The sequence below is a fragment of the Papio anubis genome, chromosome 7 (assembly GCF_008728515.1).
Source record: "Papio anubis isolate 15944 chromosome 7, Panubis1.0, whole genome shotgun sequence".
NCBI classification, from domain to species: domain Eukaryota; kingdom Metazoa; phylum Chordata; class Mammalia; order Primates; family Cercopithecidae; genus Papio; species Papio anubis.
In genome coordinates this window covers 117,277,090-117,294,527 of record NC_044982.1, presented here as the reverse complement: position 1 = coordinate 117,294,527, position 17,438 = coordinate 117,277,090, and the positions used below count along the sequence as shown (strand labels likewise).

Here is a 17,438-nt window from a genome sequence, read left to right as displayed (position 1 = left end):
ATGCTACCCAGCTGAAGCGCTTCTTACTTCAGCCCCCAGACTACTTCAGATTCTCTCCAACTTTTGAAAGTATCAGAGTGGCCTCAGTTAATCCAGTCATCTAATGTCTATAATGCCATTATACAGTCCAATTCCCTATCAAAGGTTTTATCCATATGAGCTAAGGCCTGAGCAAAGCCACCTTAGTAAGACACATGGTTGAAATATGACATGACCAGTCCTGCATATTTATCTTACAGTTTGGCTTTGGGGGACATGGTAAGACTGCAAAGGTAGCCTGCTGAAGTTCACAGGCTAGCATCTGGGATGTGTGAGCATAGCACATCTACATTGGGAAGGAGATTTGAGGGCTCTCCAAGAAGAAGTCTTGGAGAATTAGAGGAAGTACATAAGCTGGATTGTCTGCTGTCAATCTGGCATCTATACCACCCCCTTCCCCACTTCTAAGGGCTTTTCTTCATTGCAGAGATGCCAGGAAAGAACTACATGTCCCAGAAACCCTTTCTCCTAGGACTTGCTAATGAAAGGCACTCACAGGACATTTTTTTCCCCCTAATGACAAACTGATTAAATTTGGCATTAGGAAAAAGAGAAGCCATTTTTCTTTGGAGACACTGCAGCCACGTCGTGGGAAAATAGATTTCACAGCAGCCTCCTGGCTAGAATTGCACTAGCTTCCAGGCAAGCTCTTGAGAACTCTGGGACTTTTAGCTGAGATTTGTATTGGCTTTCTTGACCTGTGGGAGTATCTTTGACCTTTGTCAGATCCTAATTTCTGTACTAAGTCCATCTCACCTGGAATACAAAGTGGCGTCTGTTTTCCTAATCTGGTGCAGCTTTCAGCATGTCTTACAGACAGGAATACAAATTCCTGTCTGTAAACCACCTAGGATGACAGCCATTATTCAACTTTTTGTTGCAGATTGGCTCTACTGAAATTCTGATGAGTAATGGCTTTTTCATTGCATTTAGGCTCCTTATTAGGAGAAGAGATAATTCAAAAGCTTTTTTTTTTTTTCTTCCCTTAATGCCAATGTCTTTGGCTATGAAGCACCACAGAGGTAGTCCCTGTGGGACTATCTGGGCCTTTTCAAACGAAGCCAGTTTTTAGATTCACAAGACACTTCTCTACCCACAAGGGGATATTTCAAGGTAGGAAGGGCAGGGAAAGACTTAAAGATGCCAAGAAGTGCAACCCGATAGTCAACCCAGGTATTGCGGATGACTAGTCTCCATCTGGTGGACATCACTGGTGTTCCCCACTAGAATGCAGGCTCCACAGGGCAGAGATCTTTGTTCACTAATGTGCCCTAAGCACCTAGGACAATGCCTGTGGGCGATACACTCCTTGACTGTGAGTCTGACATACCTACAAGATTCAACAATCAGATATTACATGCACCTTATCTACTTTCACAGTTCTATCTCTGGCTCTAACACATCGTACTGCCACCGATTCTAGGGGCAAAAGCAATTTTAAAAAACAAACCAAAGCTCTGGTCACTGTATAACTTGCCTCTCCTTATGTACCTTTCTGTTCTCAGGTCTTTGTCATCACAATAGTTGTTGACTCCGTAATCTCAGGGGCAAGTTTTAAGAATGGTATTTCGCCTGGGCGTGGTGGCTCACACCTGCAATCCCAGCACTTTCGGAGGCCAAGGCAGGCAGATCACCTGAGGTCGGGAGTCCGAGACTAGCCTGGCCAACATGGTGAAACCCCGTCTCTACTAAAAATACAAAAATTAGCCAGGCATGGTGGCAGGCACCTGTAGTCACAGCTACTTGGGAGGCTGAGGCAGGAGAATCACTTGAACCTGGGAGGTGGGAGTTGCGGTGAGCCGAGATTGTGCCACTGCATTCCAGCCTGGGTGACAGAGTGAGACTCCACCTCAAAAAAATAAAAATAAATAAAAATGGTATTTGCAGGTTTTATTATGGGCAACTAAGGGAATTTTAAACAACACTCACTATTCATATTTCAATGTAAATTTAATGCAAAAATGTAAATGTAAATTTAATGTAAAAACAAGTGAGAAGGATGACCCCAGAATTTTAAAAATTGAATACATTTGGCATTAGGGAAAAAAAATCACAACAGGTTTTTTTCCCCATGTAACCTTAGAACTGATTTGGCATTTTGGAACCACTGATCCTAATCAATCCTCTCATCCAATATCTGCCCAGCACCTTTTGTTAGGTGCTGGGATCTAAGAGTCAGCAAGACAGGCAAGTGTTTGACACCATGAATACTGACAGCTGTTGAGAACACAGACCTCTAACCCACTTCACGGGGTCAGAGCAAACTTCCCAGGACAACTGCCTTTTACATTAAAACCTGTGGGTCAGTAGGAGTTCTCCAAATATGGGAGTTTGGGAAACAGAACTGACCTCCAGATAAGAAAACTAACATTCAGAGAGAGCAAATGCCTTTCCCAGTCATGCAGTAAAAGTTGGTGGCAGAACAAAAATGACAAACTGAGTTAAAATTTCTGTTTCTATTGCAATGTGTTGCTTTGCTTTTCAGTGAGAATCCTTGAGCCCTGTATTAGCAACTTTGCCACTTCTTCAAGTGGCCAGTTTAGGGGAGGATCCTAAATGCAGATTTACTGCTTTTCCTGCCCTTCTAGCCTTAAACCGATTAAACGAAGTCTTGACAGCCAGCAGCCTGCATCCACTACAGAAAAAACACCTTGAATCACACCTTTACTTGAATTCAGTTGAGTTCCAGTGACTACCACCTCTGTGTTTTGTCAACTGTGGGTTGAGTCCTTTCCTGAAAACACATCAGTGTAACTAAGAAGTCACTGCTGTTTCTTGGAGTTGGGTTGGAATAGTTGGAGTGGGAGCCAGGATGGTTGGAAAACAAACCACACATATTGCTGCTTCTGGAAGCTTTGTTCTTTAATGAGCCATAGGGTGATTTGTTCATCAAGCTGCTTTTGTGTAGCCATACAGTGCATATTTTGAGTGACACAAACTGCACTTTATACAGATGATGTCTTGTTACCCCTCAACCCCCCGCAAAGAAAAAAAACAAAAAGGAAATTACAAAGTGCCTGTTGATTGCATCCGGAATGTAATCAGTTCCGTGGGTGAGACAAATCATTCTTCTTATAGAATTATTCTATTAAACAGTAAAATGTTACATTTCACAGGATATGTCCTTTTATAATACAGTTCTTTAAAAATTTACACTCAGCATACTTATAAATTACTTAAAATCCATTAAATATAATACTAATCTGTAGTCCACACCTTTCCCATAGTAAATACAAATACTTGTGGTTCAAAAGGTGCAACTTTTATATGACCTCAGAGGGCTGATAAATAGGCATTAAGAATGGATGACTAGCAAGGTGACAGGCCCATTGTGGGGGCTTTTTTGAAAAAAGTTTCAACCAGGGGACCAATATGAGACCTAACAGATCCATCTCCACAATCATCATTTTGCTGTTACCCTTTCAATACCCAATTAAATGTGGGAGTCATTCCAGAGAAAAGTGTTTGTTAAAAGTAGTCTAGGGCACAGAAAAAGAGGACTCCCACAGATACCACGGAGTTTTACTACCAAGTCCAGCACGGTATTGGGGGACAGTGCTGGGGAGCTGTCACAAGAGTATGGGTGGACGTAACACATTTGTCCATACAGAATGATGCATGTCCCGCATCCAGCTTCCCACCAAGAAGAAAAAAGAGAGGAGGATGAGGAAAGCCATAGAGTATGTTTCTTTTTAAAATGAAAACTCTCTTAGCTTTGAACACATCCTGAGAATCCTTTCTTCTTTCTAGTTTACCAAAGTGCTTGTTAACAGTTAAAAACACAGACCACAGGCACTGAGGTGGGACTATAGAACCCTGCTGGACCACATCTTTTCAGCACACTTCTGACCCTCTGTTTTTGTGACCCTCTGTTTTTGATGGTGAAAACAACTCTACCGTTATGAAACACAGAACGGAGTCTGCATTAATCTTCCAGCAGGATAAGTGCTCTGGCAGGTTTCCAAAGCAAGAGAAGATGGGGGCTCTAGTATTCCATCCCAGGACCTCTGGCCCTTTTGTCTCTCTCTGCAAGGCTCATAGTTGGAGGGCTGTATCTCCCTTTGTGTTTTCAGAAGCCCAGAGTGGCAAAATAATTTAAATGGCAGGAGGTACAAAATACGTTGTAAACTAAGCCTCCCTGAATCCTGCTGGATTTGCTGTTAATTTGCTTCAATTTGTGATACAGAATGAAATCACACTTCTCTGCTTTTGTTACATTTTCCATAATAAGTACATACTAAATTACAGGGATACATTCACTTTAATGGGCAGAGTTGAAAATTCAGGTTTTGTTTGGGGCTGGGAATGTGTGCTAGAAGTAGAGTGCTCTGCATTTTGGAGTATGGGCTCCAAATGTGGAGCTGCCCCACTGCTGCCATGCAGATCAAAGCAAACAAGCAAAGGAGAAGCACTACGGAACCACAAGTGTGATGCATATGAAGGGCTAAGTTTCATAAGTGACTATAACGCGGCATCACTTTGTGGTGACATAACTTTACCATGCAGAGGGCCAGTGAGAACAGATGGATGCAGACACAGCATTTGGTTCTGAAGGTTTTTGGGAGTTATGGCTTCATCTCTTGATCAGGCCAACAAGGCCTATTACCCTATGTAAACAACGGCTTTCCCTCAAAGGGAGGGCCCCACACTGCTCTCCACTCTTACAATTTGGTGGATCTCTCCTCCTCACCCACCCACCCCAATCCTGGCAGATTAAATGACTAGAAATCCACATAAATCTAGCAACTGAAAAAAACAAGTTTTTTCTTTCTTTCTTTCTTTTTTTTTTAAATTGAATTTTACCCAAATTGGAGTTTCAGGTCCCTGAGAAAAATTATAAAGTCTCTTAACATCCATCAGCTAGTTCCTATAAAGTGACCTACATCAGTCATTTTTTAACTGCCAAAAAACTTATTTTACCAAAAAAATCCCACAAAGATTTAGAAGGAAGAACATGTGCCAACATGTCTTCTCCTGGCCATTCCTCTGGGCCACAGGAAATTATCTGATAAGGGCAATCTCTTTTTTTTTTTAAATACAGGATTTAACCAACATTCTGGAGTAAGTGCAGAGTAACAATTAATGCCCAGCAGCACACTACTCCCCCAAGAACACTGAAACACAGACTGTGCAACCTGGCATGGGGCGAAGGAACCAGCAATCCCACTATGACACACCATGCTGAGGGGTTTTCCTCTGTCCTCTAGGAGATTCTCTGAAATTCAGATTTTTAAAAGCTTAACATTTATTACTCCTCAGGACAAGACAAACAAGGTGGCAGATGTCTGTGGGATATAAAGCATAACATTTGCTCATTAACCATCATTATTCTGGAGATTTTAAAAGCTTCCTTTCTCTGGCTCAATTCTGAACCCAAAGCAGGGAGAGGTAAAACTCCTGCTACCTTTAGCTGCCACTCAGAATTATGCTCCAAGTCTAACCTCTGGGGCTGGCCAATAACCACTGAGGCAGTGGCATGAGGTTCAGTGTTGTGTAACAGGAGAGACTCTGCCTTAACAAAAGACTTAATATTTCCACAACTTCAAAGAAGTATGAAAAGGAAGAATAACCAAAATACAGGTTATAGATGGTAAAGGCTCTTTTTCAGAGCAGTGCATGTAGTAGCAAGACAAGATGCATTTAGTAACTTTAAAAATAAACATTTCACATACTTATCTCGAGAAAGGCTATCATGTTTCATTTTTCATATATTATAAATAGCAAAAACAGATTTCTATTCCCACAAATGCTAAGATACTTAAAATGTTATTATAACTCATGTGTATGAAGACCACCCAGTGGTGAAAATGATGTCTTACTATTCCCTCAACCCAGGGATGAATGGCTCTCATCCCCTTGTCCAGTGGCCCCTAATCTGTGGGAAGAAATTCCATGGGAAGGAGGGAAGCACAAGGTTAAAAAGAAATATGCCTACTATACATACATATTTACAATAAACTTCAGTAACCAGAATATTAACAAAAATAGCTTCAAGTAGTCCTTGATTTTTTTCCATCTATTTAATACTGATGGTCTGAGAAAAGGAAGATAAAAGTTAGATAGGTCATATTAAAAACCTTTTTATTTTTTGGCAGCTTTCTGTAACACTTATTCATGCAATATTGTATGTGAATGTTTTTGGAGAACTAACTAAACGGTCACATTATTTGAGTCTGTGGTGGGAATCCACCAGCAGATGAAGAGGCTCATATGTGGTTTTCGGTTTAATCTATACAAAGAGAAAAGCCTGAATGGCTTAGGATGGAACCTTCATAAGTTTAGGGATCACCATGTCTCTGGGAAACTAAAAATTAAAGTATAAGAATCTGATCCTAGGACCAGGAAATATGAGAACAGTATGGCTACTGACACTTCAGCCCATGCAATGTATTTGGCAGGAACTAAATAGGAGTCAAACCAGCACTGATTATTATGACATCAAACATCATCAAAAACAAAATAGGTATTCTCTTCTTCACCATATAACAAGATATCTGAGACACGCTCTGATGGCTTAATAGAAACAATCACTTTTTTTGCTTTCCCCAGAATATAACATGGAGTGTTTTTTCAGAAATCTTAAAATAGAGGGATTAGGCTTTTTGTTTATAAGTTTTTGGAAAAAAATTATATTCTACCCCAGCTCCTAACTATCCCAAAATAAACCCAAAGGCTTTTGCTTTCATAGTTAAGAAAGATTTATACGTTTTCTTCAAATGTCAGAAATGAGAGGGTCCCTCAGGTCAGCAATATCCCCCCTAGTTCGACACCCACCTTTGGGAAGGGAAAAGAGGGTGGGGGAGAGGCAACTATAACTGACCCAAATCCCCAGGCCCTAGGTGGCTTTGTTTAGTAAAATCTCAATTCAAATACAGCAGCCAAGGCACAGCTGGCACCATCCCCAGCAGGCTTTCTGCTTCTGCAGGAGGCCCAGGAATTCAGCACATACAGTCTTAGCCATATGCTTAGAAAAGAGGCAGGACCACAATTAGGATGGACTATTGTGGACGAGGTGATGAAACGCAGCCCCAAAGGTGAGATGTGTTTACCACTCTGTAGCCACGGAGGGACACACATCTGCCGGTTCAGACCATAAATTCATTATTTCCAAAGAGTGCTAGCTGTTGGTTGGAGGTGCAGTCTGGGTCCACAGTTTTTCTGTGGCCAGACATGACTGTTCCCTCTGGGGTCTCTTTGGTTTTCTGAGGTGAGTTTTTCACATTCTTTAATTTTTGTTTGCCCTTTTCTGGGTTGAAGGTTCCTCTGCTGATGAACTGAGGCCTGTCTTCCAGGGATTTGGTCTGGCCCAATGGTCCTTCCATTCCCAGGGCCTCATTAGCTGAGGCAGCTCGGTAGAATGGAGATTTGGAATAAATCTGAAATAGTTTTCTGGTCCCATGAGACGATGCCGTGTTAGACAGACATAAAGAGGAGACTGAAGAGTCCACTACATCTAAAGAGTCTTGTTGCTTTTTAAGCTGCTTTCGCAACTTGCTGGAAGGTTCAGACTTGCCAGCTGTCTTCAGGGAGCTAAGGGCTAAGCTTCTCTCTGAGGCAAAAAAGAGACCAAAGATGTAAATGACAGTGCCCTCTAAAGCAAATCATCATGTAATGAATAGGTGTCACTGTTCACACATGAAATTGGGTGGGATAAGATTTGGAGGTTCCAGGCTGACTTACTATGGGCACAGTCATAGTCAAAGAGAGCTCACCATCCATTTCTCTATATAGCAGTTCAGAATCATCCTCAAGGAAATCTGGTGTTTGACTATGCCACCAGTGGAGGCCTAGAACAGTCACTATCATATTAAAAACTGCCGGGATATGTAGATAAGTTCTACATCTCCCTGAGACATGCCACCCAGTTAAACACCTCCTTTGTATATGTATATAGTCCCACCTCACAGTGGGGCACAATTCCTGCCACGCTCAGAAAATGGGTCATGGGTCAGTAAGACAACATATATTGTGATTATTGGCTTTTCTCTGTGGTAAGTACAGAATAAAACATTAAATTACCAAACAAAACAAAACAAAACAAACAAACAAAACTCAATCACACTGAAGAGTTGGTTTGATAAACAATGTATATGGAAGCTTTACAAAGACAACAGGAAAAAAAAGACCTTCCATGGAAGTCAGGAATCTAAGTAGCAAAGACAATTACATTTCTTATCCCCATCCAGATAGTGATAAGGACCTGTATGCCAAACGATGAAGGCTAAAACTATATGGATAAAAGGACAAAATTCCTCAGGACTTTGTTACTGCTGATGTATGGTCAGTGCATTCTTGAAAGACTTTGTCTTAGTTTCGGAATCTTTATTCCTCCTTTGCAAAACAAATCTGGCATCTTTGGTCTACCATGTTCACTTACCTGATTTCTCAGAGATAGCACATTCAGACTCCATATTCAAATTTTCTGAGCTATCAGCAGTCCCAATGGAGGCCTCAGACTCAAGAGTTTCATCATCAGAGGCACGGGGTTCCAGTACAAGCATCTCAAATGTCAGCTCCTCCCTGTAAGATACAATCAAGAAACCATTAGCATATTTGATAGGAAGTGGAAGGAAGATAACAGAAAAAAAGATCCTCCATGAAAGTCAGGAATCTAAGAAGCAAAGAGAGTCCATTTTTACTGTCCCCATCCAGGTGGTGATGCCAAATATGGTGAACGCTAAAACTATATGGACTAAAGGACAAAATCATAGTCAATCTAGGACCAATAATAGGGGTAAGAGTAGGGTGAAGATGCTGTCGTGGTGAGATCTTTCAGTAAAGTGAACTCTGGACTGATAATCAGGAGATCAGGGCTCTAACCTTGTTCATAATATCCATAATGCATCAGGAAAGTACCTTTCTCTCTCTGGACCTCAGCTTCCTACCACAAAACAAAGAGATTAAATTAGATAACCTCTAAGATTCCTTCCAGCTCCTAAACTATTTTCCATGAAGCTTACTAACTGGCTGTGGACTATATCCTCTACCTTCACCACAGAGACCTCTAGATGAAGAAAAACACTGATTGATCTTTTCTGTCCTTTGAAGCTTATGCCATCTTTAGTTATCGCATTCTCTAGTCTTCCTTCTTCATCACAGTCACCCAGCTACCTCTCAGTAATGCCCCACATTCCGTGATGTCTTTGGTACTCAGCTCCTAACCTTGCTTTCTCACTAATGCTTGACATCACCTGATCTATTCAATTAATATCTTTGTAAAAATTCATCTCAATATCCTAACACTGAAGTTCTTTTATGTCTGCAACTTCTAACAATATTTTCCTCCACTTTTGCTAAGCTACTTTCTCCAATGGGCAGATGCTGGAGCTTGTCATTACCTGAATACACCAACTATGAATCCAATATTCTGCCCTGTTCACAACCTCCTTATCCTTCCAATTCTTACTCACCTTCTAATCAAGTCTCTTCCCTAACAGAGCCCCTTACCTTTACTTCCACTTTACCTAGCTTGAGATCCATGAACAATCATTTCAAGAATAGTATCACCAGTATTACAATTGTCTGAGGTCATGTGCATTCTGAGACTGTGCTCGTTCTTCTTTCTTTTTCTAGGGACTCTCCCCTTACTTGAAAATTCCTATGAATCCTTCAAGACCTAACATCATCTGCATCAAAGCCGAATTGCGTCTTCTTTTCAGGTCACTCTTCTAGCAAATAGCCCCTGGTCAATGTACATCATCTTTGCCTTATCATGTTTTTTACAGCTGAGCCCCAGCTGCTTTTTTAGCTGGCCTATATATATTCCAGAATCAATCATGAGAGACCAAAAAAGTACTTTAACAGTCTCATATCCCCTTATAAGTCAAACTCAAGACCTGTGATCCTGGAACTCAGGAATAAAGATCCCATTAAGACTTTCTAAGAGTCATCAATGTTGACCAGAACTATTACACAGCACCTTTAGGGAGAACCATGGCATGTTCATATTATCCCCAAGGCATAATGTCACCCAATCCCTGCAACAGTAATGAATGGAGGTAAAAGAGCTTCTTATTTGTCTCTCCCCTAAATTGCAACCAATTTCCCTATCCAGTATCCTAGCACTCTCTAGGGCTATAGCATTACTATGACCATCTAGTTGCTGTTCCCATGGCCATATGGATCTTTGGCTAGTAACCTTCCTTCATGGATTTGTGAATGATGCCCATTCTTGAAAGGGACTTTGGCTTAGCCTAAGAATTACTCTTCTTTGCAAAATAAATCTGTTCGTGAAGGCTGGTCTCTGACCTGTTAGGACTCCAGTGCCTCATCTTGGCTCCCCACTGTTACTGCTAGATGAATCGTGACTAAGACTGACATGCCCTGTGGATACTGTGTCCTCCTCCCAGTCAGCCTCTCCAGACCATCACTGTAGCAGCCTCAGGTTTTCCAGCTCATGGAACTAGCTTCCCAGAGGGAACAACTTTCACACTGTTACCTGAGTACAGGCAACATGTCTTTGTCATTTCAACATCTCCTGTATCACCTGACACAGTGTTTAACACACAGGAGATAATAAATAAGAAAAAATAAAGAAACGATAGAAGGAAGGAAATGAAAACAGACAATGACTGTCTCTCCCCTTCCTCCTGGATACTCACTTCTCCTTCTGTAGGTTCTCAATCTGCTCAGTCAGTACTCTCTCCTCCTGCTGCATAGCTGCTTGCTGCTGTTCTGTGATGTCAGTCTCCATGGCTGCCTCACTAGTCAAGGTCTCCTCTGAGACATCAGACACAGAAGGCAACCGAACTACAACAGGAGACGATGGACCTGGATAGTTTCCTCGACGAATACGCCCCTTTCCCTGCAGAGAAAAATTCACATTAGAAAGTAAATTGAGTGACTGCATCAGTTTCATGCAGATCTTTTAGGATAACAAGTGTACTTCCATCACACCAGGTGAATGGTAAGAACAAATGGAAACATTCTGCAAGGCCTAGGATATTTAGTGAGACATCATTCATCCAATACATTTAAGTTAAAATATTTCTTGCAAGAGTGCTGGAAAATGGATACTTCGGTAGGTGGGAGTGTAAGAAACCATTGTGTACTGAGATGAGATTCTTCTTTTAATATAAGCTGCATCCATTCCAAACAAAATAGCCACATCTGGATATTTTTTTAATTAATTAAAATTGAAGTAACATTTCAGTTCTGCAGTCACACTAGCCACATTTCAAGTGCTCAATAGCCACAAGTAGCTCGTGACCCCTACACTGACTGGCATACATATACATTTCCTATCATCATAGTAAGTTCTGATGAATAACAGTGCTCTATAACTTTAGCCTTGGAATGTACAATCTCTCTAGGAAGACCATAGAAGTATGTTCTAAAACTCAGTTTTGAAAAACAAAAACAAAATGTAGTCATTTATATAACACAGGGTGCTAGCGAGATAATATTTTCTTAGAAACTTCTATTCTTGAGATTAGAGTGTAAAAATCTCATTGCTGCTTCTCCCTTTTTTTTTTTCTTTTTCAAACATTGGTTACTTTATATGTGACTTTAGCTTCTGGTAGTGGCAAACTAAACTTTCCAAGTTAATCTCCTGCTAAGAAACATAAAAACTCAACATATGCTTGAAGGCATTGAAGAGCTAACCAGATAGATTTAAGGAGAGGCTAGTCCAGCATTTAGCGCTAATCTAAATGTCAGAGGTGGCTGTGACTCTAAACAGAGCTTTTGACGTGCTACAGCAGAGGATGGCAAACTATGGCCTGTGTGGCAAATCTAGCCTTGCACATATTTTGTAAATACAGCTTCACTGGAATACGTTCATCCTCATTAATTTACTTATTGTTTATTGCTGCTTTTTCAGAACAATGGCAGAGTAGATTGCTGAGACGGAGACTGGCCTACAAAGCCTAAAATATATTCTCTAGTCCTTTACAGAAAAAGTTTGCCATCATCTTGGGGTAGAGAATAAAATTTGGAGCCAGACCCACTCAACGGTGTAAGTTGCTGCCTGGCAAAACCTCCGTGCCTGACACTGGGATCCCTAAGGTTTGTTTCTTAGACTAAGAGTAAACTGAAATTACAAAAGTCCTCGCAGATACTGTAGTCTAGCTTCAAGTCATCTGGATGGTCCAGAAAATTCTAATCCCTAAAAATGAATTAAAGTAATCTCAGATTGCTAATACTTTAGGACCAGGCAGAAAAAAATGAAAACATTCTGTGGAGGAAAGTAACATTATCCTAGGCCTCAAAATATTTTAAAAATAATGTTTCAAATACTCTGACAAATAATCAAAGGTAACAGGCACAAAAGGAGACAAGACAACGTAAACAAAAACTAGTAAAAATGACAGAAAACAGAAACCCTAAAAGACTCCAGATATGGTGGCTATGGGATTTAAAATAAACATGCTGAAGGAGATAGGAAGACATAGTTGAATAGTGGACTGGAAATTAGGTCAAAAGAAAAATCCTGAACCAAGCAGGAAGAAACGAAAGAATGGAAAAATTCACAAAAGAAAGTAAAAGAATGGCTGGGCGCAGTGGCTCACACCTGTAATCCCAGCACTTTGGGAGGCTGAGGCGGGCGGATCACCTGAGGTCAGGAGTTCAAGACCAGCCTAGCCAATGTGAAGAAACCCCATTTCCACTGAAAATACAAAAACTAGCTCGGCATGGTGGCATGCGCTTGTAGTCCCAGTACTCAGGATGCTGAGTTAAGGTTATTGCTTAAACTCGAGAGGCGGTTGCAGTGAGCCAAGTTTACGTCACTGCACTCCAGCCTGGGCAAATATCAGGACAAGAGAGATCCTACAGAAGAAATATTGAAGAGATCATGGCAGAGCATTTTTTAAAAGCAGTTAAAGATATTAACCTAGGAATTTAAGAAAGCCTACAACCCCTAAGAAAGAGAAATGAAAAGAAGTCTATACCTAGACAAACTACTGTTAAAAACTAAAGGCCTAAGGTAAAAGAAAGACTTAAAAGCAGTTACAAAAAGCAAATTACTTGCAAAAAAGGAACAACTATTAGATTCAAAGTCTGTTTCTCAACAGAAATAATGGAATGCAGAAAACAATGGAATATTTTCATGGTATGAAAGGAAAAAGGAACTGCCAAGCTTAACTGTTATATATAGAAAATAATTTTCAGGAATGAAGGTGAAATAAAGACATTTTAGACAGACTATGGGGAGAATCTGACACCAGCAGACCCGCACTAAAGGAAATATTGAAGGGAAGATTGAAAATGTCTCAAGAAGAAAAGTTAGAGGTGTGAGAAATAATGAAAGGCAATGAAAAGTGAGTATGTCTAAACAGTGACTGCATAAAACACAATAACGATGTGTTGGATTTAAAACATACAGATAATTAAGATACACAACAATAAGAGCAACAAAATCATATCATAGTAAGGCATACTAAAGCACCTGTATTATCTAGGAAAAAGATAAAACTACTAGTTAACAGACACTGATAGATCACAGATCTGTTTTCACCATTTGGTTAATACTAAAATAATAGTAAAAGTGTAAAACTTCCAAACAAACAAAAAAAATGGAATAAAAAAGTAGTCAAAAAATGCAAGAAAGAGCAAAAAAGGCAAGGAAGAAAAGAAAAAGGAACATATATCAGGTAGGACAAATAAAAAGCACATAAAAAGCAGATTTTAAACCCAAATATATTGGTGATTATATTAAATGTAAATAGATGAAATGCTCCTATTAAAATTTGAAGATTGTCAGGCCGTATAAAAAAAAAGAAAACCTAACTATGTGATGTTTATAAAAGACATGTGAATTCAGAAAGGCTGAGAGTAAAGAAATGGGGAAAAAAAAAAGACATACCATGCAAATACTAACCAAAATAAAGCTAGTACAGCTATGTTAACCACAAACAAAGTAAACTTTACGAAGTGTTACCTGTGATAAAGAGGTATACCTCACAATGACAAAGGTTCATATTATGAAGATAAAACATTTCCAAATATGTATGTACTTAATTGCTTCAAAAAAATTTAAAGTAAAATATTGACAGAAATACTTAAAGAAAAATAGACTATAATCAGTACTGACAGAACAAGTGTGCACATGCAATCAGAAATGATGTAAAACTGAACTTGATGTAAGCAATCTAACAGACATATATAGACTTCAGTATCTAACTACAGAATACTCACTTTAAAGCACACATAGCAAAACAACAAAATTCCAAGGGTTGAAATAATTTATCTGACCATTAAAGTAATTTAAAACAAGTTTTCTAATAATGCAGTTACAAAGAGAAAATTAAAAATTCTTGTACACTCAGAAATTAAGAAATAGACTTTAAAACAAACCATGGTCAAAGAGGAAATCACAATGGAAATTAGAAAATATTTTGAATGAAACAATATAAAAACCCATGTAAGCTCTGTCTACTTTAAAGTTATAGCCTTAAATACATACATTAGAAAAGAAGGAAAGATTCATAATTAAGGATGTAAGAATCTATTTCAGGAAACTAGATAAAGAACAACATAATAAATTCCTCCTGCAACAAAAGCAATAAAGAAAAGTGCAAACAAACATTAGAATGAAGACAATCAAAGTCAAATGTAGCTCTTTGAAGAGGCGAATAAAAATTTTAAAACTCTAGCAAGACTGAAAGAGAGAAGTCACAAATAACCAAAGGTGGGAATGAAAAACGGGACGTCACTACAAATCTTGTAGACCCAGAGGGTAAGAGACTACTAAAAACAACTTGATGTCAATAAGTATAAAATTTTAGACAAAGTGGAGAAATTTCTACAAAAATCTAATTAATACCATCAATGAAGAAATTAGAAATGTGAATAATATTAAAGAAATTGAATCCAGAATCAAAATCTTTCCAAAAACAAAAACTCTAGGCCTAGATTTCAGTGGCAGACAAGAAGAAATAACAAATTCTTCCACAGAATTAAAAATTATTCCCTAACTTGTCTTTAGAGTCAGGCGTAACTTTGATAACAAAACAAAACAAATACATTAAAAAGAAGGATTACTGCCAGGTGCAGTAGCACATGCTCACAATCCCAGAACTTTGGGAGGCTGAGGCAGGTGGATCGCTTGAGCTGAGGAGTTCAAGACCAGCCTTGGCAACATGGCAAAACCCCTTCTCTACAAAAAAATACAAAAATTAGCCAGGCGTGGTGGCACGTGCCTGTAGCCTCAGCTACATGGAAGACTGAGGCAGGAGCCCAGGAGGTTGAGGCTGCAGTGAGCCAAGATCATGCCAGTGCACTGTAGCCTGGGTGATAACAGTGAGAGCCTGTCTCAAAACAAACAAACAAAAACAAAAACAAAAAAGGATTATTATGGCTTAACTTTACTCATAAACACATGCAAAAATCCTAAACAATATCCTAACTATAACAGAATCAAGTAATATAGAAAATGTAATATAAAAATATTAAATATATGAAAAGTTGTATTTATTGTAGTAGTATAATGATGGTTTAACATTAGAAATGGACTCTGTGTAATGTGTCAAATCAATGCAATAAAAAAGTCTGATAAAACCTCAATACATGCAGTAAAGGCATTTCATAAAATTCAACATTCTATCACAATAACAACTCTTAGAAAACGTGGAACAGAAGGGCACATACTTAATCTCACAAAGTACCTACAAAAATTCTATAGCAAACATCACACTTGGTGGTAAAAGGTTGAAAGCTTTTCCTTTAGGGCTGGGAGCATGCCAGTAATGATCACTATTACCACTTCCATTCAACACTATACTGCAGGTTCTAACACAAGAAAAAGAAAGAAAAGGTATAAGGATTATAAAAGAGCAAATGAAACTATCATTATTCATGAATGGTATGACTGTACAGGTAGAAAATCCAAAGAAATCCACAGAAAACTTATTAGAATAAGTGAATTCAGCAAAGTCACTGAATACAAGATGAAAAATACCAAAATCAATTGTATTTTTATACAACAGAAAATAAAAATTTTAAAATAATACCTATGATTGCATTTAAATATTAAATACCTAGCAGTAATTCAAACTAAAGATGTGTAAAATCTCAACACAGAAAACTATAAAACACTTTTGAAAGTAGCTAATGCGCTACATGAATGAAGAGATATATCATGTTCACAGATGGGAAAAATCAGTATCGTAAAAATGTCAATTCTCCAGAAGGCAATCTATAGATCCAATGCAATCCTAATAAAAATCCCAAGATAATTTTTTGAAGCTGATTCCATAATTTATATGGCAATATAAACAGCCAAGAATAGTCAAAACACCAATGAAGAAGGTAGGATGACTTATTCTACCGGATATTTTTAGAAAGCTATGGTAAATAAAATAGTGGTGGTGTTGGTACAAAGGTAGTCAAAACAAAGCCCCTAGAAACAGACCCACACATAAAAAGGCTCCCAATTTACAACAAAAGGGGAACTGCAGGGCACTGTGGAAAGGAAAAATTTTCTTAAACATGACCCTAAAAGGTATTCATCCCAAAGGGAAAGACTGATTAACAACATTAAAATCCAGAACCTCTGTTCATCAAAAAAGAAAGGAAAAAAGCAAACCATAGAATGGAAGAAAATTTGCAACAAAAGTAACAATAAAGGATTTGTATCTGGAATTCATAAAGAATCCCTACAGAACATCAGAAAAAGACAACCCAATTAGAAAAACAGGCAAGAGCTCTGAACAGGCTCCTCACAAAAGAGGATATAGAAATAGCCAACATGTATATACACATACACATTATACATGTTAGAGTCACAATAAAAAATATAATTTTTAAAAATAACACACCCATCAGAATAGCTAAAATTAAGGAATCTGGTAATAAAAGTGCTGGGGGCAGGTGGAGCAATTGGGAATTCCTACACACTGCTAACATATTAACAACCATTTTGGAAGAAAGTTTGGCATTATCTACTAAAGTTGAAGATAAATATATCCTGTGACCCTGCAATCCACTCCTGTATATTTCGCCAACAAAAAATACATGTATGAGTCTCTTAAAATCATAATTCCCCAAAACACAACCCAAATATCCATCAACAGTAGACTAAATTGTGGTATATGCATACACTGATAAACTATACAGTTATGAAAATGAGCTACAACTAAACAAAATATGAATAAGTCTTACACACATAAGGTTGACTGAAATGAATCAGAGACAAAATAATATATCTTTTTTTTTTTTTTTTTTAGACAGAGTCTCACTCTGTCACCCCAGCACTATGAACTCCAGTGTCGCTGAATTCACTGCAAGCTCCGCCTCCCAGGTTTACGCCATTCTCCTGCCTCAGCCTCCCGAGTAGCTGGGACTACAGGCGCCGCCACCTCGCCCGGCTAGTTTTTTGTATTTTTTAGTAGAGACGGGGTTTCACCGTGTTAGCCAGGATGATCTCGATCTCCTAATCTCGTGATCCGCCCGTCTCGGCC

General features: G+C 38.9%; 1 protein-coding gene across 12 annotated transcripts in view; it reads right to left on the bottom strand.

Annotated features, from left to right (window-relative positions):
* Positions 1-2,880: 2,880 nt before the first annotated feature.
* MYO9A (myosin IXA) overlaps positions 2,881-17,438 on the bottom strand; it is a 301,131-nt gene continuing 286,573 nt past the window's right edge. For all 12 annotated transcript variants that reach the window (XM_031669215.1, XM_021941798.1, XM_031669218.1 and 9 more), the window contains 3 exons: positions 10,641-10,843; positions 8,417-8,559; positions 2,881-7,588 (listed from right to left, as the gene is read on the bottom strand). In XM_031669215.1, the coding sequence (XP_031525075.1) occupies positions 7,125-7,588; positions 8,417-8,559; positions 10,641-10,843 (810 nt within the window). In that variant the 3' untranslated portion in view covers positions 2,881-7,124. The remainder of the gene's footprint in view (positions 7,589-8,416; positions 8,560-10,640; positions 10,844-17,438) is intronic.